The following is a 25,643-nucleotide window of genomic DNA, read 5'->3' on the forward strand; positions in this document are numbered from 1 at the left end:
AATTAATAATTTCGAAAGAACTCAACTTTTCAGGGGCAGAGGCAGGTCAAGAGGGAGAGGGATAGGGAGAGAAGGAGGGAGGGCCTTTGGGGACTGAACTGGAGAAACATAAATATTCTCAGGACCCAGCACCATGATATTTATCTGCAGAGTGTAGATGATGGTCTCAAATTTGACTAGTTGTAACTGGAAACTAAGTAGAGGACAGGTACTCAACCACATAGGGCATGATATCCAGAAATATCTCACTTTGACGTGCTGCTTTTACAAACTCCTGAATTTTCCATGGATTTTTTTTTTAATGAGACATTGTTTAAAATATATGCAGTGAATTTACAGGGGTTTTAAACTTAAAAAAAAATCAAATAAACATAAATAGACTCCATAAATTACTGCATTCTTTATTTTCAATGAAAACAGATTATCTGCAAATTAATAATTGAGACCTTATTTGCTTTTTGATCACATGCAAATATAAGTTCAGAAATAATTGAAAAGCAGTCACTGAAACTTTTATTGAGCTAAATGCCATGAGTTTAAAAATAAGTTAATTAATATGCTCTCTTTTTAAATTTAATTAATTTAAAATTATTTTTGGTTTTTCATTCAATAAATGGTACTTTTTGTTTCTCTCATTTCTAACTTGGATTGGATTTTTTAATTTATTATTATTTTCCAAAAAAAATGTTTTCCAAATAAAATTCAAATTTTTTATTTTATTCTTTATTTAAGCAGGTCCTATCCGCCAAATGACAGACAAACTGTTTTATTTTTTAAATAGGCTATATTCTACAAGTGAGACTAGTGAAAACATTTCTTGTAAAATTATTTTTTCCTGAGTCGTAAATTGGCAAAATACCTTGGGTTTTTATCTTAAAGTAAATGGCTAGCAGAAACTTAATCTCTACAATTTCTATATGTTATCTTCTCCACTTAATACACCAAATGTTCTTATAATAAAATTTTAATTCCAACTGTATCCAATTCTTGCAGAAAAAAGCCTTTCAGTTTGTGTCCAAAACAATCCAAATTTTCACCTCTAGCCTTATATCAATTTTTTATTACTGACCATGCCAGAAGTTGCAGGAAATATTATTTTATGGATAGTTAGTCATAATTGTTCAGAACTTTCTAGAAGTGTGTGGCATTTAGGAAACTGAAGTTTTAATATAATTGTTTTTTTCTTCTCAGATTTCTTTAAGGGAAAAACAGTATTTAATCACTGGCTGCCAGGAATATGTTACAGTAATATCACCTTTCAGCTGGTATCTGAGGCAACTTTTAATAAAAGCACTCTTGTGGAGTACAGCGGTGTCAGTCATGAACCCAAACAGCACAGAACTGGTAAGTCTTCCAAAGAATCAAATTTAGTGAAAAAATAATTAAATGATATGTTGTTATATATATACTTTCTATCATTCTAAGGAAAATTCTGTTCCAGAGCTGAGAAAGAAAATAAATACGTATTTTAGTAACCTAAAACAAATTTTCTATCAATGTAAAAGGAATTGAACAAAATATTCAATTCTAAAAATTTTAAATATGTCAATGAAATCATAGATTTATAATCTTTGAATTAAAAAAATTGTGTGATACTACCAAAAGTTATAATTAAGTAATTTAACTGGATCAAGTGCACATCATTTATTCTATAACCTGACAAAATACTCATATGACAGAAGAACAGATGTGGGAGGTTCTACTACAGATTATCAGATTATTAATTTTAGTAGCATGACTAATATGAAGCACAATCATAGGACGGATGGATGGATGGATGGATAGATGGTAAGTAGATGGAAGAATGGATGGGTAATATAAATATACACATACTAAATACCCATTGCCAATACCAATATGACTGATATTTTTTCATGCCTAATGTCCTTAAGTATTCAGTAGGAATGCAGGAGACACAATTCATACAAACACTGGGAATGTGTTATAATAGATCACCTCTGAGACCCTGCCATTCTGAAATTCTAAGATGTGTTGAAAAATCTGAATTCTCATTAAGCAGGCCAAAGCAAAGAAAATATTTCAGCTAAATTTTATTCACCTCACATCAACATCTAAGATTCTACTTGTAGTTTTCATTATTCAAGAAAAGAAACTAATTGAGCATCTTTCACCTGGGAGTTGTTTAAAGTACTGGGAGAGATGAAGACAAAGTCTGGTGAGATGGTTCCCTGTTCTCAAAAATGGTAGAGGTACTACTGGCACTCATACAAGGCAGAATGCAATAATAAATATTATTAAAGAGGTACAAATTTATGTAACAGCACAAAGGAGGGAGAGATTAATTTTTATTAGAAGTTCATAGAAGAGGTGAGAGTCGAGCTGCTATCTGCAGGATGCATACAATCTTTTACAGGTAGAGACCATGCAGTGTGCCTTCATAATTTTCTACCACTACAAAAGTATGATTCCATAGTTCATAAACTCATTTTGTGTGCACAGTTTTTATTTTAGAGAGATGAGGAACGAAGCCATATTTCCAACATGCATGTTATTGTTTCTGAAGGCAATTCAGACATTTAACTCTCCTAAGTGCAACTATGTCATAGGGAGTATTTTTATCTTGATAGCTATAAAAACACTATAGTTGCTTTTTTTGTAAGAAAGATCTAGTGACAGAGACTCAGTTTTTAAAAAAGGAGATTGTGATAAGCTGAAAAATATGTATGTAACTCTACTTTGGAAGTGGTTAAATCACCACTTGGACAAGCATAGTATCACGAATTAATGTATCAATATTTGAAGTGTGACTGGTGATAAGCTAATGTGTGCACACTGTGTACAAAATCTTAGATGTATGTGTACTTGAAACCACACGTGTTCTTGATGTAAATTATCTATACAGTAAAAGTAAAACTAAACTCTACCTTCTAAATCTGCTTGTATGTTTGACTCATTAATAGATTAAGTATTCATTATAATAGTTAAAAATACTTGAAAATGATAATTCTCTCTCTTACAGTCCCCTATCCTCCTCAAAATATCTCAGTTCGTATAGTAAACTTGAACAAAAACAACTGGGAAGAACAGAGTGGCAGTTTCCCAGAGGAATCGTTCATGAGATCACAAGATACAATGGGAAAAGACAAACTCTTCCATTTTACTGATGACACTCCTGAAATTCCCTCTGGCAACATTTCTTCTGGTTGGCCTGATTTTAACATCAGTGACTATGAAACCACATCCCAACCATATTGGTGGGACAGTGCATCTGCGACTCCTGAAAGTGAAGATGAATTTGTCAGTGTTCTTCCCATGGAATACGAAAATAACAAAACACTCAGTGAGACTGAGAAATCGACGACCAGCTCTTTCTCTTTTTTCCCTGTCCAAATGATACTGAGTTGGTTACCACCAAAACCACCCACTGCATTTGATGGGTTCCATATCCACATGGAAAGAGAAGGTAAAATAATAGGAAATCAGAGGAAATAAGTAATGGTGCGAAGGAAAGGAAATTGAAGCATTTAAAGATTACATTTAGAAAGAAAGACTGATGGTAGACAGTTAATATCTAAAGAAAGATGGTAAAGAAAAGGAAGAATTTAATTGAGTATCCAATGCAGACGGAAACCAGAAAACAAAAATGAACAGATTGGGTCAGAATCTGGTTTGGGCAGCTCATACATTGCAAGTACAGGCAACTGTATACATTTCATTACCTGACATTTCACCTACCCCAGGCAACTGAGGAAACTTTATATTTGGAAAGATTTTGAATTAAGGTTCTAACCATAACAAATTACAAAATATCCTGGAGAAATAATCTGTTTTCCAGTACCCAAATTTGTGAAGCATGCAGCAAAACAATCTTGCTGACAACCTGGCTACTTTCCCAAGAGTATCAGACCTGTGTCCTGCTTATCAAGCTACTCTTATTCCCCTTAGCGGGTGCCCGCTGAAACCAGCACCACTCACATTTTCCCAAAGAGAAGCTGGTAGTAGAATAGAAAATACATAGCAACTGGTATTTCCACTCTAGCTACTATATTATATATTGTATTCACTTAGCAACTGAGAGTTATTCTTTATATTTAACCCACTAATTTATGAAAAGCAGGGCCACAGCATTCAGTAAATTTGGATCATGAATCATATGTGAATTGTTGTTTGGTAGGTTTTCATAGTTATTTGTTGTTTGTTTTGTTTTATGCTTTCCAGTCTAGTAGTCTGGGTAGCAAAAGTTGTCAAGTTGCCAAAATGTGAGGTTAAATTGACAGCCTTATTTATAGGATAAGGTATTCAAATCATGTAGTCTTATATATGACGTATTGTTTGCCCCCATTTTATTCAATAGAATGAAATACAAGACCTGTGAATTCCTCTCTACTAGAGTAGAGAGCAATCAACCATACCCAAATACTATATAACATTGAAATCCTTCATCATTTCCAATTATTTGAGTCAAAATTCTTAACATTTGCCTGAAATTACCTGTATTAAAAAAAGTTCCCTTAATCTATCTTTTATTTTTCTATTCCTCAATATATTCTATGGAAAATGGGGTCTTATAATTCATAATTTTTTATAACGCCTATTTCCATGAAGGTTCAATCATGCTTTTATCTGACTGTGGTGTGTTGTACTATAGTCACCAAATGATAACAACTTCAAATGAATAAGCAGCAGGAGGTGGACTTTGAAGCAATGCAAAAATCATTTTTACTTTTAAAATTTCTGAAAGCAAACCAATGAAGCAAAAATATTACAAGTGTCAGAAAAATGTATCCAGAGGATTATTTCTAAATAGAGATAATTCAATATATTTTAAGACACTTATGGATATTTAATGCTACCACAAAGAACTTATACAACATTTGGTACTGTTTTTTAACCCTTTATATCCAAATGAGAACGTTGATTATTGCTATTTTTTCCTAACATTATACTTCTATTTTGTGTATATAACTTCATTGGTTGACAGTATGCAAGAATGCAGTATATATCCACCCCTAGTTTTATTGATTAGTGCACCATATTTTAATTTGGTCATTTAAAACTATTGCAAAAAATAACTTGAACTCTTAGTCACCTTTTTTTGGGGGCGGGGGGGTACGCGGGCCTCTCATTGTTGTGGCCTCTCCCGTTGTGGAGCACAGGCTCCGGACACGCAGGCTCAGCAGTCATGGCTCACGGGATCTCCCCGGACCTGGGCACGAACCCGTGTCCCCTGCGTCGGCAGGTGGACTCTCAACCACTGAGCCACCAGGGAAGCTCTAGTCACCTTTTTAAATAGTAATTTTAGAGGTATAATTCAACTTGACAAAAGGAAGGAGGAAAAATTTTTTTAAATACTTTTTTTTTAATTAATTGACTTCTATAGCCAAGGCTGCTCCAGATATCAGTTCATATCTATTCTCTTTTTTATCCATGATTTAGAAAACTTTACTGAATATTTGACAGTGGATGAAGAGGCACACGAATTTGTTGCAGAACTGAAGGAGCCTGGGAAATATAAGTTATCTGTTACAACCTTCAGTTCCTCAGGATCTTGTGAAATTCGAAACAGCGAGTCAGCAAAATCACTCAGTTTTTATATCAGTAAGTACCAAAAAGATTATTTTGCACTTACAGAGGAGCTAGAAAAATGGAACTGGTGAGATTAATGATGCTCAGGCATCAATTATGCATCAAATCTTAGAGACCCTGAGAATTCTTCAAGATCATGAGAGGCCCAGATCCATGAGATTTTGACAGCAGGAAAATATATGTATGTTTCATAGTAGCAAACCTATCCAGGGATTTAACTTGAGGATATTTTAAAATTATTGTGATAATTGAACATTTATTAAACTGACCTTCCACACTAGTGATAACAAAGTCTCCAAGGATGTGGACACATAGTTTGGGAAAGAGGACTTTTGTTCGAGGCCATAATGAAAATTGATATTGTTTTTCTGTGTGAAAAGTCTCATTAGAGTATTGAGCTTATGGAGCTTGAAAGAGAGATTGAGGTGTAGTGAGACCTAGGTGGTCTCCAAAAGTTAGCACAAGACTAAGCTAGAGCATCATGAATACTCCAATAACAAGTCTTAGGGCATCTTCTACCAATTCCATCAGGGATAATAGCAGAGCAATAACTAGCCTCTAAAAGCTACACAAATAGTGTATGTCTGTAATGTTTTTTGCTAATCTGACTATGCTTACCAGAAGTTTAGAGGCCAAAAACCAGTTTCCTAGCTTATCAGGAGTTAAATGTGCCTCTGACCAGCAGAAAGAAGAACCAGAAGGGAATGGATAAAAACCGAGTTCCGAGAAGGAGGGTCACCATACTCTATCTCCTCCTTCAAAAGCAAATTACCACCTTTCATCAGATGATCCTCAAAAAGATGGACAGGGGAAGGAGGAGGGGGGCAGAGAGAAGAGATCAGTATTTTTGTTTGTTTGCTTTTTAAGGAATTTTGCCTTTTTTTTTTTAATTTATTTATGGCTATGTTGGGTCTTTGTTTCTGTGCAAGGGCTTTCTCTAGTTGCGGCAAGTGGGGGCCACTCCTCATCGCGGTGCGTGGGCTTCTCACTATCGTGGCCTCTTTTGTTGTGGAGCACAGGCTCCAGACGCGCAGGCTCAGTAGTTGTGGCTCATGGGCCTAGTTGCTCCGCGGCATGTGGGATCCTCCCAGACCAGGGCTCGAACCCGCGTTCCCTGCATTAGCAGGCAGACTCTCAACCACTGCGCCACCAGGCAAGCCCGAGATCAGTTTACTTAGCAGCTTAAAAATGTTGAAAATATCCCATATAACAATTTTACTTAAGAAACCAAAAATGTCACCACTGGTGAAATGTCTTTCAGTTATGGGCAATCTTTGACGTGACATCACTTGAGAATGAGAGCAAAGTTTAGTATCCAGTTCTTCCCATGAGGCTAAATGTTTCATTAACCCAGAGATTTCCTTGTCTGCCAGCAGAGATCCACTGCAAGTTACAGGAAAACTCCCACAACTCTTCTGGCCATTAGCTCTTCCCTTCTCTGAATTTCTACTGTGTATCATAGTGCACAAGGCAAAATACAGAGCTTCTCTGAGTGTGGTATTTTTCTAGATGTATTTTATTTGTGTACATCCTGCTTCTCATACCAAATTACAAAACCCTAGGCTGGGGTTAAACTCTTTGCTTATTTGTTAATTCTGTTGCACATTCGACAAGTATTTATTGAACCATTTTCCAGTGTCAAGCACTCTGCCCTGTTCCTAGAGTATCCAGTTGACCAGAGCTGCTGAGAATGTGTCAGAATTGCTCACACATATGATTATTTCAAAAAGATGCATATTAATGTTCATCTAGGAAAATATAGGGCACTAGAAATTTTGCTATTTCTCTGCCAATAAAAATCTTTTTAGAGCTTCAGATATGATGTTCTGCGGTAATGAGTTATTCAGGTGTACTCTGTATATGCCTTTGATTTTAAAAGGATAGTGGGGGCTTCCCTGGTGGCGCAGTGGTTGAGAGTCCGCCTGCCGATGCAGGGGACACGGGTTCACGCCCCAGTTCAGGAAGATCCCACGTGCCGCGGAGCGGCTGGGCCCGTGAGCCATGGCCACTGAGCCTGCGCGTCCGGAGCCTGTGCTCCACAACGGGAGAGGCCACAGCAGGGAGAGGCCACAGCGGGGAGAGGCCCGCGTGCAGCAAAAAAATAAACAAATAATAAATAAATAAATAAATAAAAGGATACTGAATTTGTGTAGTTTTGAAGGTTTTACTCAGAGATAAAAATTAAGGTAGAAATTTACATTAGTCTCCCAATAGCCTCATGAAGGGAATATTTCTCTTATCCCCATTTGTCACTTGAAAAAAAATACTGAGTCACAGAAAGTTTGGCAAATTGGTGTCAGAAGAAGAATTAGATTCTAGAAATATTTAATAGCAAAGTCCATTTCCATGGAGCCTGCAGTGACCTATTATCTTGCGTTGATTATCGGGTCAGTCCTAATGTAAAGACATTAAGTGAGTGAATTCATTTTGCCTCCCCCCACCTTCTCTCTCCATGCCCCCACTACCCCAGTAATCATCATAACAGTAATAACACTTCACATTTAGATAGTTCTCTAACACATTATAATCTCATTTGATCCCATCGACAGTCCTGTGAAGTAACTAATCAGAGAGTATCATGATAAGTTATCACAAAGCCCCAACCCAGGAGACAGGAGTTCTAGGTTGGTTCCCAAACATTACTAGCTCTGTGACATTGGGAAGTTCATTCACATCTCTGGGCTCCAGTTTCCTCATCAGTAAAACAAAGCATTGAAAATCTAAAGTCCTTTTCAATCCTAACATTCTATGATTTGTCCATTTGACAGATGCAATGACTGAGATTCAGAGTAGTTAAGTCATCTGCCCAAGCTTGCATTGCTAATAATGAGCAAAACTGAGTTTGGGGCCAACTTTCTTATCTCCAGACCCATGCTTTTCACTCTTTCATAGTGATCCAGGAAGTTTTATGCAGGGGTTAAGAGCATGGATTTTGGAACCAGACTTCCTATGCATGAATCCCAGCTCTACTTGTGCTATCTCTGCCTCGATTTCCTCATCTGAAAGTGAAATCAATCCTAGTACTTATCTCGTAGGTTAGTTAAGAAAATTAAAGGATTAAAATATGTAAACACATATAAACTTAAAACAGAGCCTGGCACGCAGCGAGTCCTACCACTCTTTGCCATCATCATTATTATTATCATTTTTATTGTTGTTTTTTCCCTTACCCAATTAACCATGAGCCTGGGACTGCCCTCGCCAACAGAGCTGCTTTCTCCTTCCCCTCTCCCGGGCTCAGGAATACAGCTTCCTATGAGGGAACTAAGAAATGTATACTAAGCAAATAAAAGAAGTTGCACATTTGCATTTTAACAGTGCCTTTCAGGAGATAATAATCACCTTAACATTTCTTGGGTCCTCATGATGTGTCAGGCACTGTGCTAATAACCACTTTGGAAATTTAAGAGAACAAAGCTAATGGCGGGCACTTTCAGGGAGATATTTTATAATGAGGAGCCCACCGCGTCCTCAAATTATCAGCCAGGTTTCCGCCAGCTTCTATAATTGAGCCCGTCTGTTGCCTGTTTCTTCTCTAAGGTAGTCACACCCTGCCTCTTTGATCCTGCTGTCACCAAATTAAAAATTTTCACACGATTGTAGTAGAGACTAATTTGAATCTCAACATAATTATTTCTAGAGACTGAAGATCCTAACAGCAAAGGAATTATAAATACTCATGAAATGCCACACTGCCACACATACTGTTTGTTAAAAGAGAAGTAAATTCTCTCTGGTGAAGAATTTACCGGAATAATCTCAGAGGCACGTAACAACTGAAGTGGAGCTTCTGTCTCTCAGTAGAACTGGTTTGGTGGCTGCTGCCAGGATGTTGCTTAGGTCAATGGGGAGGTCACCCAGGGGAGACTGTAGCTAAGCAGAGAATGTAAAGACCTGCCAGCCTGGCTGCCAGTCTTACTTGGAGTATCTCTGTAAGGGCAAAAGGCAAACAACACGATTTTTAAAACTAGAATCTTGTACCTCAACCAGCTCAGCGTCTGATTTGATATCCAGGTCCTTCAGGAGAGTGGATCGAAGAACTCACTGAGAAGCCCCAGCATGTGAGTGTCCACGTTCTAAGCTCAACCACTGCCTTGATGTCCTGGACGTCTTCCCAAGAAAACTGCAACAGCACCATCGTGTCTGTGGTGTCACTCACCTGCCAGAAACAAAAGGAGAGCCAGAGGCTAGAAAAGCAGTACTGTACTCAGGTAAAGGGATTGGAAGGGCAGACTGGCTCCCTCACCTCCTGCAGCCCAGCCTCGCGGGGGATGCAAGGGGGCCGCCAATGGCAAGAAGCTGTGCTGAGGTCTCCCAGGTGCGTCCCTGGCAGTGTTACCAAGAGTGGGGGAGGAGCTAGGTGATCAATGCACGAGGCTCTTCAATCACAGTCGCCTTCCTTTTCCCGCTTAGAACTACCATCTTCCTTTTACTTAATTCCTCGTTCAAGAGAATATACTGCACATCTACGATGTGCCAGGTACTGGGATAGATGGTGGGGATCTAGACAATTCTTACACGTCTTGCTTTGGCTGAGTTTATAATCTAGTGAGAACAATGGTAAGTGAACATATAATTACTGCAGAGTATAAAATAACGCCTAGGTTAAAAGTAAATGATCGAGAGGCCATATGAGCTCACAGAAAGAAGGGCATGAATAAATATGGATTGGGGCAAGAGGATTTGGAAACTGCTCAGAACTTCCCCCAGGGGAGGAGATAACGAAGCAGAAGGTTTGGGGGAGGTTTTGTTTGCTTGTTTTATTTTTTTCCCATTGTTTCTTGTTATTTTAACTGTAAAATAAGGCATGCTCACTGAAAAAGTAATTCAAAAATTTAAAGTACATAAAGTGAAAAACTACCCCCTCACTAATCATAACTGAAGAGTTTTGAAGGGTAAATAGGCGTTAGCTGAGCACAAGGGGGGGGGCAAGTGGAAACACGTGGGAATCAGTAGTTCTGGGCGTGGCTATGGAATGAACACCACGCCCAATCATCAGTCCTGAATGAAACCACCAGCCTGGGCCCCAGAGCAGACTTTGCTCTCAGATGCCCTAAATACCCACAGGAATCCTGGAGCCCAGTCCTGTTTTCCTAAAACCCGGATTTATTTTTTTCATAAGATCAAAGGTACTGATTCTTGGTGTCTTACAAACAGTATTTTCTTGCCTAAATGAAAAAAATTAAATTTTCAATTTGTGTGGAGTACACTGGAAATCTAATACGCAGTCAAAAAATATGTTTGCTGTGTGAAAGCTATTTAGAGTGTTTCCATTTATCCCATGAAAATTAGGCATTTAGCGTAATTCAAAGCGTGAAAAAATTTTAATTAATAAGATGAATTCAGGAATCACGGCCTTTGGAGCTCTTGAAAGCCTTAGAGGGCTGAGATAAGCCCAACTTGAAGATGAGGCTATCTCTGGGCTTGAATTAATGAGTAAATATGCTAAACAGTTCAGCTAGTAATCACAGCTCACTGAGAAGCTCATTAGCTTCCTTCCCTGAGGGTATGCAGCATGGCTGACTCTGCATTAATAGAAAATGTGTCCTGCCTGCAGGACATGACCTAGAACTTGACTGCTCTCAGGTGTGGTTTTTCTTGTCCCACCTAATGTGTAAGTTACGTATGTTAACATAGAAGCCAAAGGCTAAAAGTATAAATGGATATCGTAAATTATAAATGAACCAGAAAAAGCTAGTCTAAGTACACTTTTTTTTTTTCGCGGCACGTGGGTCTCTCGCTGTTGTGGCCTCTACCGTCGCAGAGCTCCGGACGCGCAGGCTCAGGGGCCATGGCTCACGAGCCCAGCAGCTCTGCGGCATGTGGGACTTTCCTTTGGATCGGGGCGCGAACCCGTGTCCCGTGCATCGGCAGGTGGACTCTCAACCACTGCGCCACCAGGGAAGCCCTTAAGTGCACTTTGACAATGGCTTCTTGAAATGTAGACATGAAGCTGTTAAGGATTATAGGCAAGGAGGCCAGTATTTGAAGTGGAGGGTGGGAACTAGACCACTGTGCTAGGTGTTACCTCAATTACTGCAAGAAGAGTGTGGTATTATTACATCATCATCATTACACACACACACACACGCGCACACACACAAACACACATTTTCAAAGAAGGAGAAACATCAGTGCAAAAATCTCAAAAATTGGCCTAGAGGGGCTTCCCTGGTGGCGCAGTGGTTGAGAGTCCGCCTGCCAAAGCAGGGGACACGGGTTCGTGCCCCGGTCCGGGAAGATCCCGCATGCCGTGGAGCGGCTGGGCCCGTGAGCCATGGCCGCTGGGCCTGCGCACCCGGAGCCTGTGCTCCGCGACGGGAGAGGCCACAACAGTGAGAGGCCCGCGTACCGCAAAAAAAAAATTGGCCTAGACCCATGTACCCATTAATCAAAGGAATCCAGAAGACATTCTCGCCAGGATTGGTCTGACTTAGGTTATTTCTTGAAGCAAGCATTATCCAGAAAGAAAAAAATAATAACATTTCTTTAGTTCTATAGTCAGTGGTACGGTGCTATGTTAAACAGAAAATTCAAAACGCAGCTCAAAAAGAAGAGTGATTCCAAAGCCAAACACAGATGAATAATTAATCACAATGTTTCACTCCCTTATACTTTTATTCTCCTTACTTTTCCTCTACCATCATCTCATCACCTGTACCACAGGATCATTGCTGTACCGATTACCTAGATCGTTCATGAGATTCACCGCTATTGCCCCTGCTCCTTCCCACAGCTTGATTGATTTCTGTGTTCTATAGCGGGTCCTGTGTGAGATGCTAGAAATAAAAACAAATTTGATTTGAACCTTGACTTCATGAAGCTTAGAGTCTGGCCTTCCATGTAGGTACATTGGTACCCCTTAATTTGAATTTGTCCTCATTATATATATGTTCTTCCTGTCTGGTTTCTGTTTTGTGTGTGAGTTTATAAGCAAATGTTCGTGGAGAAGGGAGTTTTGTGATGTAACCCTTCTAACAACCATTGTAGTGCTATTCATTAATAAACCTATGTTGATATGTTAAACATAAAGCCAGTGCTCAATGTTTTATATGAAGGACCCAGTCAATTCTTTGAAGTAAGTGTGCTTCTGGCATTTTCTCCAAAGTCTCACACACAGTCGTGAATTTCAGAATTAAGAAGCACCATGTAATATATGGATGTACACTTATTTTTATATGTGATCTGCTTGGTCCATAAAAGTTTGGTGACAATTTATAGGAATGTATAATAACTAAGTGACTAAATCAGAAAGAAAGACCAATCAATCTATTAGCTTTACGAAAGAGGAAATGATAGAGCTAAGAGGCCGATTATTTAAAAGACCTGTCCAAAGTCACACAACTGATTAGCATCAGAGCTGAGACCCCAGCTCAAGTGATCTGACTTCCAGGCGAGTGTTGTTTCTGGCGGATTGCAGGTGATATACTAGGGGAAGGTCACCCTCACCGCTCATCTTGATAGAGTCAAGAGTACTGACTAAAAGCATAGACTCTAGAATTAAACAGACTTGGGTTTCAGACCTGATTTTAACAGCTTCCAGCTCTGAGTCCCTTTCTTTATAAATCTTAGCGTCTTAATCTGTAATGTAAGGAGAAGCATATCCTACCTCATAGAGTTGTAACAAAGATAAAAGGACTTGATGCTTAATGCAATGTCTGGAACATAGTAATGCGCACCAGATCGTTAACTTTTATTATTATGCAAACCTAACTGAATACTTTTTGTATCAAGGCAAGAAGATCTAGAGGTTCTAGAGGTTCTCTGTAGAAAGCAGAGTAACTGTAATAAATGTACAGAAAGGGCTAATGGAAAGAGGATCACCTAATATAGAAATAAGACCATTTCAGACTGAAAGGAACTCTCACCATCATCTAGTTTAACCTCGTTATTTAAGAGTCTATCAAATATTTACTATGTTCTGTGGTACATCTTTCCTTCTATTTCTTCAGCTGAGGAGGGATAGGACTGGTGCCTAGCTGGAGGTATATTAGGCTGAACCGAATTCTCTGGAATGGAGACTAAGCCAGTCAGAAATGAGAGAGAGAAAATATTGGATTGCAAAGATGGGGTGAAAATTAGGGGAGGAGTGTGGAGTAATCTTCTAGAGAATAAAGCACATGTTATTTAGTAAGTAGCATGCAGGAGCATTTCCCCTTCCCACCTCCAGTCCACCTCTAAATAAGTCCAGGATAAATAAAAAGGTATGAGGAATAGAAGTGATATAGGTAGCTCAGCAAATATTCAAAACTTAGGGGGAAATTAGTTTATAATTTGTCACCAAGGTCATTTGCCTTCTCATGTTTTTAGTAGTGTAATATATATACACATTGTTCGTTCTTATTTTTTTTTAAGGCAGTGTAATTTTCCTAAGATGAACTTATTATGAGAGTATATTTAAGTGGTTATGATTCCAGGAAGTCATTTGAATAATTAAAATCAACAACTGCCTAAAATATTATCAAACCAAAGAAACTTTAACCTCACCCTGAAACAATCTACACTCTGTGTTATTCTAAATATTCTAAATGAGTGATTAATGAGCAAGGTTCGATTTGCAGGTATGTTCACATGTCTACAATGTTTGTGAAGTTTAAAAGAAAAGTTTGGAGTAATGTCGATAATATAATACCTATATGGTTCAATATCATATTATTTGTGTATATATGTATCAAGGAGGGCCTAGAAGATTGCCTGCCAAAAAGTGGGAAATGGTGAGAGGAGGACAGAAAGACTTCCAATTGACTTCATTTGCTCTTCTATGGTGTGAGCAATTTTTACAATGATGATTATTAGTTTTATTACTTAAAAATACATTCTAAAGAGATAAAACAGTACTGCTGGCTCTGCAAAACATGTGTTCTTATGCGTAGTTTGTCTCTTCAGCAAGTGCTCTATTAGAGGAGATGTCAAACTCTGTTTAGATGGCTTCCAGGAGAATCAAAATTCTAAAACATGGGCAAGAAATACTGACATGAGTGTAAATAGGAAAGAAAAGGTGGAAATGCTCATTTATTAACTCAGTTTAATCTTATTTTGATCAAGTTATTGGAAAAGAAACTTTGGTGTGCTGTTTCCTTACTTACATGTAGAACAAGTTGTACCAGTTCAAATTATACAATTTCTATTGTGTAGAATCATTGTTTAGTATTGAAAAAGTTTAACATTTATATCATATAACCATAACTATGTTTATTCTTAAACTCATGATGAGACACAAAAAACTTACAGCATAGGTAAGTTGTCAACAATATTCTTCTTCATTGATTCATGCTCCTTTCTGTAGCAATTTTACAATTTTAGGTACTCTAGATGCCAAAAAGTTAATGAGTAGTAAGAGTTAACTTTATTGATACTCTAGTTTAAGGATCCTAACACTCTACTAGGTATGTTACCTATAGTTTATCAATGAGGAAGTCAAGGTAAGAATTATAAAGAGATTAAAAATTACAAATAAATTCCCATGCTTACAAGGTGTGGAGTCAGGATTTGATCTCAGGCAGTCTAATAGAGAGCCTGTGTTGGTTCCACTAAGCAAAACTGTCTAAAACATCAGCGGCACTAACGGGCAAAGCAGCACATTTCTTAACCTATTAGTTAAACATCAATTCTTATGCATGCCAACATTCAATATTAATAAATACATTTTACTCATCTGTCTATTCACACTACTTTTCTCTATATGGTATTTTTCCATAGCTAGAAGATTTTTTTAAAAGGAACAGTAGAAGAGCTCATCTAAATGAGAGATGTTCTCTACAACATTATTTTATTGGGTCACAGTAGACTTGCAAAGTGCTAACTGCTATTACCTTTTTTTATTGAAGTATAATAGATTCACAATATTATATTACTTTCAGCTATATAGCATAGTGATTCAATATTTTTTAACATTTTTGTTGGGGTATAATTGCTTTACAATGATGTGTTAGTTTCTGCTTTATAACAAAGTGAATCAGCTATACATATATATATATATATATATGCCCATATCTCCTCCCTCTTGTGTCTCCCTCCCACCCTCCCTATCCCACCCCTCTAGGTGGTCACAAAGCACGAAGCTGATCTCCCTGTGCTATGCAGCTGCTTCCCACTAGCTATCTGTTTTATATTCAGTAGTATATATAAGTCCATGCCACTCTCTCACTTTTCCCAGTTTACACTTCCCACTCCCTATGTCCTCAAGTCCGTTCTCTATGTCTGTGTCTTTATTCCTGTCCTGCCCCTAGGTTCTTCAGAACAATTTTTTTTTAAGATTCCATATATATGTGTTAGCGTAGGGTATTTGTTTTTCTCTTTCTGACTTACTTCACTCTGTATGACAGACTCTAGGTCCACCCACCTCACTACAAATAACTCGATTTCGTTTCTTTTTATGGCTGAGTAATATTCCATTGTATATATGTGCCACATCTTCTTTATCCATTCATCTATTGATGGACACTTAGGTTGCTCCTATGTCCTGGCTATTTTAAATAGAGCTGCAATGAACATTGTGATACGTGACTCTTTTTGAATTATGGTTTTCTCAGGATATATGCCCAGTAGTGGGATTGTGGGGTCATATGGTAGTTCTATTTTTAGTTTTTTGAGGAACCTCCATACTGTTCCCCATAGAGGCTGTACCAATTTACATTCCCACCAACAGTGCAAGAGGGTTCCCTTTTCTCCATGCCCTCTCCAGCATTTATTGTTTGTAGATTTTTTGATGATGTTCATTATGACCAGTGTGAGGTGATACCTCATTGTAGTTTTGATATGCATTTCTCTAATGATTAGTGATGTTGAGCATCCTTTCATGTGTTTGGCAATCTGTATGTCTTCTTTGGAGAAATGTCTATTTAGATCTCCTGCCCATTTTTTGATTGGGTTGTTTGTTTTTGTGATATTGAGCTGCATGAGCTGCTTGTAAATTTTGGAGATTAATCCTTTGTCAGTTGCTTTGTTTGCAAATATTTTCTCCCAATCTGAGGGTTGTCTTTTCGTCTTTTTTATGGTTTCCTTTGCTGTGGAAAAGCTTTTAAGTTTCATTAGATCCCATTTGTTTATTTCCATTTGTCTAGGAGGTGGGTCAAAAAGGATCATGCTGTGATTTATGTCATAGAGTGTTCTGCCTATGCTTTCCTCTAAGAGTTTTATAGTGTCTGGCCTTACATTTAGGCCTTTAATCCATTTGGAGTTTATTTTTGTGTATGGTGTTAGGGAGTGTTTAATTTCCTTCTTTTATTCCAGTTTTCCCAGTACCACTTATTGAAGAGGCTGTCTTTTCTCCATTGTATACTCTTGCCTCCTTTATCAAAGACAAGGTGACCATATGTGCATGGGTTTATCTCTGGGCTTTCTATCCTGTTCCATTGATCTATATTTCTGTTTTTGTGCCAGTACCATACTGTCATGATTATTGTAGCTTTGTAGTATAGTCTGAAGTCAGGGAGTCTGATTCCTCCAGCTCCACTTTTCTTTCTCAAGATTGTTTTGGCTATTCGGGGTCTTTTGTGTTTCCATACAAATTGTGCAATTTTTTGTTCCAGTTCTGTGAAAAATGCCATTGGTCGTTTGATAAGGATTGCATTGAATCTGTAGATTGCTTTAGGTAGTACAGTTATTTTCACAATGTTGATTCTTCCAATCCAAGAACATAGTATATCTCTCCATTTGTTTGTATCATCTTTAATTTCTTTCATCAGTGTCTTATAGTTTTCTGCATACAGGTCTTTTGTCTCCTTAGGTAGGTTTATTCCTAAGTATTTTATTCTTTTGGTTGCAATGGTAAATGGGAATGCTTCCTTAATTTCTCTTTCAGATTTTTCATCATTAGTGTATAGGAATGCAAGAGATTTCTGTGCATTAATTTTGTATCCTGCTACTCTGCCAAATTCATTGATTAGACCTAGTAGTTTTCTGGTAGCATCTTTAGGATTCTCTATGTATAGTATAATGTCATCTGCAAACAGTGACAGTTTTATTTCTACTTTTCCAATTTGGATTCCTTTATTTCTTTTTCTTCTTTGATTGCTGTGGCTAAAACTTCCTAAACTATGTTGAATAAGAGTGGTGAGAGTGGGCAACCTTGTCTTGTTCCTGATCTTAGTGGAAATGGTTTCAGTTTTTCACCACTGAGGACGATGTTGGCTGTGGGTTTGTCATATATGGTCTTTATTATGTTGAGATAGGTTCCACCTATGCCTACTTTCTGGAGAGTTTTTATCATAAATGGGTGTTGAAATTTGACAAAAGCTTCTTCTACATCTATTGAGATTATCATATGGTTTTATCCTTCAATTTGTTAATATGGTGTATCACATTGATTGATTTGCATATAATGAAGAATCCTTGCATTCCTGGGATAAACTCCACTTGAACATGGTGTATGATCTGTTTAATGGGCTGTTGGATTCTATTTACTAGTATTTTGTTCAGGACTTTTGCATCTATGTTCATCAGAGATATTGGCCTGTAGTTTTCTTTTTTTGTGACATCTTTGTCTGGTTTTGGTATCAGGGTGATTGTGGCCTCGTAGCATGAGTTTGGGAGTGTTTCTCCCTCTGCTATATTTTGGAAGAGTTTGAGAAGGATAGGTGTTAGCTCTTCTCTAAATGTTTGATAGAATCCCCTGTGAAGCCATCTGGTCCTGGGATTTTGTTTGTTGGAAGATTTTTAATCACAGTTTCAATTTCATTGCTTGTGATTTGTCTGTTTATATTTTCTATTTCTTCCTGGTTCAGTCTCGGAAGGTTGTGCTTTTCTAAGAATTTGTCCATTTCTTCCAGGTTGTCCATTTTATTGGCATATAGTAACTTGTAGTAATCTCTCATGATCCTTTGTATTTCTGCAGTGTCAGTTGTTACTTCTCCTTTTTCATTTCTAATTCTGTTCATTTGAGTCTTCTTCCTTTTTTCTGGATGAGTCTGGCTAATGGTTTATCAATTTTGCTTATCCTCTCAAAGAACCAGCTTTTAGTTTTATTGATCTTTGCTATTGTTTCTTTCATTTCCTTTACATTTATTTCTGATCTGATCTTTATGATTTCTTTCCTTCTGCTAACTTTGGAGTTTTTTTTTGTTCTTCTTTCTCTAATTGCTTTATGTCTAAGTTTAGGTTGTTTATTTGAGTTGTTTCTTGAGGTATGATTGTATTGCTATATACTTCCCTCTTAGAACTGCTTTTGCTGCTTCCCATAGGTTTTGGGTCATTGTCATCTGTTTCTAGGTATTTTTTTATTTCTTCAGTGATCTGTTGGTTAGTTAGTAGTGTATTGTTTAGCCTCCATGTTTGTATTTTTTACAGTTTGTTTCCTGTAACACAACCATAATGTTGTGGTCAGAAAAGATACTTGATATGATTTCAATTTTCTTAAATTTACCAAGGCTTGATTTGTGACCCAAGATATGGCCTATCTAGGAGAATGTTCCATGGGCACTTGACAAGAAAGTGTATTCTGTTGTTTTTGGATGGAATGTCCTATAAATATCAATTAAGTCCACCTTGTTTAATGTGTCATTTAAAGGTTGTGTTTCCTTATTTACTTTCATTTTGGATGATCTGTCCATTGGTGAAAGTGGGGTGTTAAAAGCCCCTACTATGATTGTCTTACTGTCAATTGCCAATATTATGGCTGTTAGCATTTGCCTTATGTATTGGGGTGTTCCTGTGTTGGGTGCATAAATATTTACAATTGTTATATCTTCTTCTTGGATTTATCCCACGATCATTATGTGGTGTCCTTCTTTGTCTCTTGTAATAGCCTTTATTTTAAAGTCTATTTTGTCTGATATGAGAATTGCCACTCCAGCTTTCTTTTGATTTCCATTTGCACGGAATATCTTTTTCCATCCCCTTACTTTCAGTCTGTATATGTCCCTAGGTCTGAAGAGGGTCTCTTGTAGACAGCGTATGTACAGGTCTTGCTTTTGTATCCATTCATCCAGTCTATGTCTTTTGGTTGGAGCTTTTAATCCATTTACATTTAAGGTAATTATCGATATGTGTGTTCCTATTACTATTTTCTTAATTGTTTTGTTTGTTATTGTAGGTCTTTTTCTTCTCTTGTGTTTCCTGCCTAGAGAAGTTCCTTTAGTATTTGTTGTAAAGCTGGTTTGGTGGTGCTGAATTCTCTTAACTTTTGTATATTTGTAAAGATTTTTAATTTCTCTGTCGAATCTGAATGAGATCCTTGCTGGGTAGAGTGATCTTGGTTGTAGGTTTTTCTCTTTCATCACTTTACATATGTCCTGCGACTCCCTTCTGGCTTGCAGAGTTTCTGCTGAAAAATCAGTTGTTAACCTTATGGGGATTCCCTTGCATGTTATTTGTTGCTTTTCCCTTGCTGCTTTCAATATTTTTTCTTTGTTTTTAATTTTTGATAGTTTGATTCATATGTGTCTCAGTGTTTCTCTTTGGGTTTATCCTGTATGGTACTCTCTGTGCTTCCTGGACTTGAATGACTATTTCCTTTCCCATATTAGGGAAGTTTTCCACTATAATCTATTCAAATATTTTCTCAGACCCTTTCTTTTTCTCTTCCTCTGGGACCCCTATAATTTGAATGTTGTTGCATTTAAGGTTGTCCAGAGGTCTCTCTGACTGTCCTCAATTCTTTTCATTCTTTTTTCTTTCTTCTGCTCCCTGGCAGTTATTTCCACCATTTTTTCTTCCAGCTCACTTATCCTTTCTTCTGCCTCAGTTATTCTGTTATTGATTCCTTCTAGAGTATTTTTAATATCAGTAATTTTGTCCTTCATCACTGTTTATTTGCTCTTTAGTTCTTCTAGATCCTTTTTAAATGTTTCTTGTATTTTCTCCGTTCTGTTTCTGAGATTTTGGATCATCTTTACTATCATTACTCTGAATTCTTTTTCAGGTAGCTTACCTATTTCATCTTCTTTTTTTGGTTTGTTGTTGTTTTTTCTTTTTTGGTCTTGTAGGTTTTTACCTTGATCCTTTGTCTATAACAAATTTTTTTGTTGTTTCTTTTCTTTTTTTCTTCTTTTTTTTTTTTTTTTTTTTTTGATGTGTGGTGCTGTATTCCTGTCTTACTGGTTGTTTGGCCTGAGACGTCCAGCACTGGAGTTTGCAGGCAGCTGGATAGAGCTGGGTCTTGGTGCTGAGATGAGGACCTCCGGGAGGTCTCACTCCAATTGATATTCCCTGGGCTCTGAGGTTCTCCTTTTGGTCCAGCAGTTTGGACTCAGAGCTCCCACCACAGGAACTTGGGTCCAACCTCCGGCCTGGGAACCAAGATCCTGCAAGCCGGTTGCTGGGCGTTCCTCCTGTCCCCTTAGGTGTCCATGGTCCCCCACTGATGCCTGGTAAGTGCCCTAGTTGTGAGGATACATGAATTCCACATCCTCCTAGTATGCCATCTTGACTCCCGGAATTAGCTTTTCTTTATAATGTTTGGTGGAATTCCCCTGTGAAACCATCCAGTCCTGGGCTTTTGTTTGCTAGGAGTTTTGTTGTTTTTTTTTTTAAATTACAAATTCAATTTCACTACTAGTAACCAGTCTGTTCAGATTATCTGTTTCTTCCTGATTCATTCTTGGCAGGTTGTCACAGTAGCCTTGCAAAGTGCTTACTGCTGTATCTTGCTGCTTGGCCTGTATCATGGAGTAGAGGACACAATGCTAGGCTTCCAGTCCCAACACTGATCTAGATATGTGATCTTGGCTATTCTCTAGCTTCACTTTCTTGATCTGTTAAATGAGAGATTTGGACTAGATAATCTCTGAGGTAATTTCCATCACTATAATTAAATATTATATGCTTCTAAGTGATGAGAGACTAAAGACATTCCTGCACTGATCTTTGCATGTAATCAGCTGACACTACAATTTAGGATGTCAGACTATCCTTATGTTATTCCTGATTTGATTATGGTTAGAGGCTGATGTGTTTCTAGTGTACGTAGTTACAATTGACATTGATGGGTATAAAGCAGTTCACGGGGCTTATTAAATCTAGCCTTAGAATTTGAATGTTCTGGGTTTCCTCCAGTGCTCATATAAACTATATATCATCCTAATTTTGAAATTTGACCTTCCTCAGCATAAGTAAAGGCTTCTGGATTTCAGAGGCATTTGTGATTTCACAAAGTGTCCCTGAAAACGATGTTAGCCTCTGTGCCACATTCTGAAAGCCCAGCTCTAAATAAATCTTATTGGGTGTTTGGTTTGAAGGTGAACTCAAGCAAATCTATTATTGAAAATCTGGTTCCTGGTGCCCAGTACCAGGTTGTGATGTACCTAAGAAAAGGCCCTTTGATTGGACCACCTTCAGACCCTGTGACATTTGCTATTGGTAAGTTGCCAGCCACAAGAATAATACCTTTATCAGAGTACTATTTGGAGGGGTGCAATTTCTAAGCTCAAGTCATTATCATCATTTATGGGAGGTCCATACTTGTTCACCCAATAGTCAACCTTCAGAGTAACTAATGATTACAATTGTATACCTGGAAGCCATCCTTAGCATCCATTACTTGGGAAAAAGAAAATCTCAGGCAAATATTTTTAGTTTTTAATGATTGTATCAGAAGAGTGAAAAACCTAGTTATTAGGTAGCAGTGTGAAGCTATTGCTAAGATATTAAACATTCCTTCTTGACTTTCTTTTTTCACTCCCCTCCCTTCTTAGTTCCAACTGGAATAAAGGATTTAATGCTCTATCCCTTGGGTCCTACAGCAGTGGTTTTGAGCTGGACCAGACCTTATTTAGGAGTGTTCAGAAAATATGTGGTTGAAATGTTTTATTTCAACCCTACAACAATGACATCAGAATGGACAACTTACTATGAAATAGCAGCGACTGTCTCCTTGACTGCATCCGTGGTAATCTTTCCTTAACCAGCTGTCACATTTTCCTGTGTCAACAGACATGCTTTCATGTACCAAATGTGTCTGAAAAAATTATTATGTGTTATGTAAATTAGACCGTTTTGTAAATACACGCAGGTAGCTTGCTACTTTCAAGGTCTGGGGTTGTTTTTGCTTTTAATTTTTTTGTTGCTTTTTGAGAAAGAGAGAGAGAATTGTGTGAAACTAGCTTTCACTCTTAATTGAGTGTATTTGCTAATTCACATTTTAGTAGACCTACCAAGTGCTTATTGTTTCTCTCTGCTCCTAAGGAAGAAAACACAGGAGATTTCCTCTAGTCATTCAATAATTAGTTGACACTGCTTAACTCTAATGATGGCTCTTCTTGACATTGAAAAATCAGTTAAATACCAATAATGTCAGGCCCTTAGAGGATGTTCTTCAAGAGAGCAGGAAAAGATTGCTCTTTCTGAGACTAGAATAATTTTAAAAGTGCAGGTTAGCTACAGGTCACATACAAATTACACAATTGTCCTCTACCCAGTTGACAACCCTGGTGATTGCCACCCAATATGGATGCATCTTTATGGTCCATACTGGGAGAATATAAAGTTGTGAAAGGTTATTTGCCTTAGAAATCGGAGGACATGTACATACAGTGACGTACAAATAAATACTAATTCTCTTGTGTAATATAACTTAGGAAACTGCAAAAGGAAACCAATACTGAACGTATTTGACTCTATATCTTTTGATCACTTTTTTAAATATATTATATTGTGGTGCATCATTTTATTTACACGTCGTCTCATTCCAAAAAGAATATTTTTAATGGGAAATGGGAAATACAAAAAGGCAAAAGGAAATTAAAAATTACTTTTTTCATAGCCTGAGAGAAGTACGTAACTGTATTCCGAAAATATGATTTTCCCTCTTAGTCTTTTGTCTTCTTGCTTTTTTCAGAGGATAGCTCATCTGTTGCCAGCATGGTACTACAACTTTCGAGTTACCATGGTAACATGGGGAGACCCGGAACTGAGCTGCTGTGACAGTTCCACCATAAGCTTCATAACAGGTGAGTGTGGGGGAAATGGTCCCATGAGGAGAGATCACTATTTTGAGGAAGCTCCGAGGGGGCCCATCTCCAGAAATTGCCAGTCATTCACCCAGGACCGACTGAGTATCAATTTCACAGAAGATGATATACTTGATTCTGAAATTTTATTATTTGTTTAAATAATAGCCTTTAAAAATTAAAATATAATTTGTATCCTGAGTTACTGTCCTTAATTTCTTTTTATCCTGAGTCACTGCCCTGGATTTATGCACCCCTGTTCAGAATTGATTAGAATTGAGATGTAGCAGTCAGAGCTTTCAGCTTTACACCACACTCAAATGATTTTATCCATTTTGATAATTGTATTTGGTAGAGTACCTCCATTTCCTTATTAATTAAGCCATTTTCAAAGTCACAGGCTGACTGCAGTACTGTCCACTGCAGGAATTAAAACAGACCTGGAGACACATAAACTTGGGTGTGTGAGTCACACGTCTGCCACCTTCCACCTGTAAACTCCAGCAAGTTAATTATTCTAAACCTCAGTTTTTTTCAGGTGAAAAATAGGGATGATAATAGTATCTATAATCTGCTATTATTATCTATTGTTACTTCCCAATTAAAAAAGCTGCTTAGCAAAATACAGGGCACAAAGTTTAAGTACTCAAAAAACTGTTAGTGTTGGATCCTCAGAACCTAAAATTATGTAGATAACTATCATATGGCAGAGATAGCAGAGGTGGGCAGAGGTAGCAACAAGAAGAGGAAATTCATCCAAGAAACAGTAACCCTTATTGTCTGAACTAAGATTTTTTCAAGAACTTTTGATGAGACTGCAAAGCCATAATTAAAGTTATACTGAGAAAAGAAAAGAGAAAGATATTGTTTAGGTGAAGAATAATTTTGTCAAAATAATTTACTCACTGGACTTCTAGCTTTACCCTGTTGAGATTTATCCATTAAAAAAACAATGGAAAGAAGTTAATCATGTGAATTCTTACACAATCAACTTACATAGTTCATGACTGTTGTTTACTGGCCAATGTCAAGAGCTTCCTTTGTTCCAGATGTTAATAATAATATTAAAGTAGAGAAGTGAAAGACTACCATAAAAAGAGAAAATACCAATTATTTGACAAGCCCTGTGTTAGCCTTTTTGACTATATTCATAATCACATACTTAATTATAATTAAACTTCATTGTATCAGTAATTTATACACTTAACTTTATTGAGATTAACACTCTGAGAACGCTCTTTCCTTCTCAGACAGAGCAGCTGTCTGGAAAAAGCCCAGACGTCACATCTGATCACTTGATTGAGCAGCCTTGACCCTGCTAATTTCCAGCTGTAGAACTTTGAGCAAATTATCTTAATGATCCTGGACTTGTATTTTCTCACTGGTAAAACTCAAAATATTGCCTAACAACTGGCTAATGAAACAAAGCTAAGCGTAGGGAACTTGCTGTAGTGAGCCAGGACACTTTCTGGACAGAGTGTTCGTGGTGTCTCCCAAGGGGGACATCAGAAATGAAATATTAATAGGATTTGGAGTTCTGGACTCAAATGGTTTAGGTGTGCCTTTCTAAGTTGGGAACTACCTGGGAATGGGCAAAGGTCATGAGATAAGAGTTAGGTGGACAAAGCAAGTCTGGATATGTAAACTATGGTTAATAAGCAAGCTACTTGCCTAGGTGAGCAGTCTATTGTCTCCAATAAATTGATCTTTGGGAATTTCTTATTTTTTCCTGGGACCAACCACTAAGTCATGCTGACACTGGGAATCCACAGTGTTATCTAAGCGTATTGACACAGATGGTCTCAATTCTCACATCTATAAAATGGGCATAATAATACCTCATAGGGTAGTGTGAGAATTAAATTATATAATCTAAATCATTATTAAAATACATATGGTAGCTGAGTTTTATTTTTATACCTGTATCTAAAACTAGTTGAAATTTTAGCTTTTGGTCAGGGGGGGCTTTCTTCCCTCATTTCAATTTTAAAGCAAATAAAGACCTCATACTTTACTTTCGTATGTTTTCCAATTGTAATCCGAATTGCCAAATTGTGTGGGAATAGGAATAAAATACTTGAATAAGGTGCGATTTATTAGAACCTCAAGTCTATTATCTTTGTTAGGCAGTTTGTCTGCAAGTAAAGTTCCTAATTATGCTGGTGTACCAAATAATGTTTAATAAACAAATAGTGACATCTGGTGGCCTTT

The 25,643-nt window shown here is 37.5% G+C and overlaps 1 protein-coding gene across 1 annotated transcript in view; it reads left to right on the forward strand.

Annotated features, from left to right (window-relative positions):
* Positions 1 to 25,643, forward strand: part of PTPRO (protein tyrosine phosphatase receptor type O) — a 117,279-nt gene that overhangs the window by 21,753 nt on the left and 69,883 nt on the right. Inside the window, exons 4-10 of the mRNA XM_089920073.1 lie at positions 1,192 to 1,344; positions 2,981 to 3,424; positions 5,398 to 5,559; positions 9,562 to 9,758; positions 21,723 to 21,843; positions 22,179 to 22,372; positions 23,321 to 23,432. Of these exons, the coding sequence (XP_089776199.1) occupies positions 1,192 to 1,344; positions 2,981 to 3,424; positions 5,398 to 5,559; positions 9,562 to 9,758; positions 21,723 to 21,843; positions 22,179 to 22,372; positions 23,321 to 23,432 (1,383 nt within the window). The remainder of the gene's footprint in view (positions 1 to 1,191; positions 1,345 to 2,980; positions 3,425 to 5,397; positions 5,560 to 9,561; positions 9,759 to 21,722; positions 21,844 to 22,178; positions 22,373 to 23,320; positions 23,433 to 25,643) is intronic.

Source organism: Delphinapterus leucas, chromosome 11 (genome assembly GCF_059928025.1).
Source record: "Delphinapterus leucas isolate spDelLeu-1000000601 "Yukka" chromosome 11, BTC_Dleu_Yukka2, whole genome shotgun sequence".
In the NCBI taxonomy this organism is placed as follows: domain Eukaryota; kingdom Metazoa; phylum Chordata; class Mammalia; order Artiodactyla; family Monodontidae; genus Delphinapterus; species Delphinapterus leucas.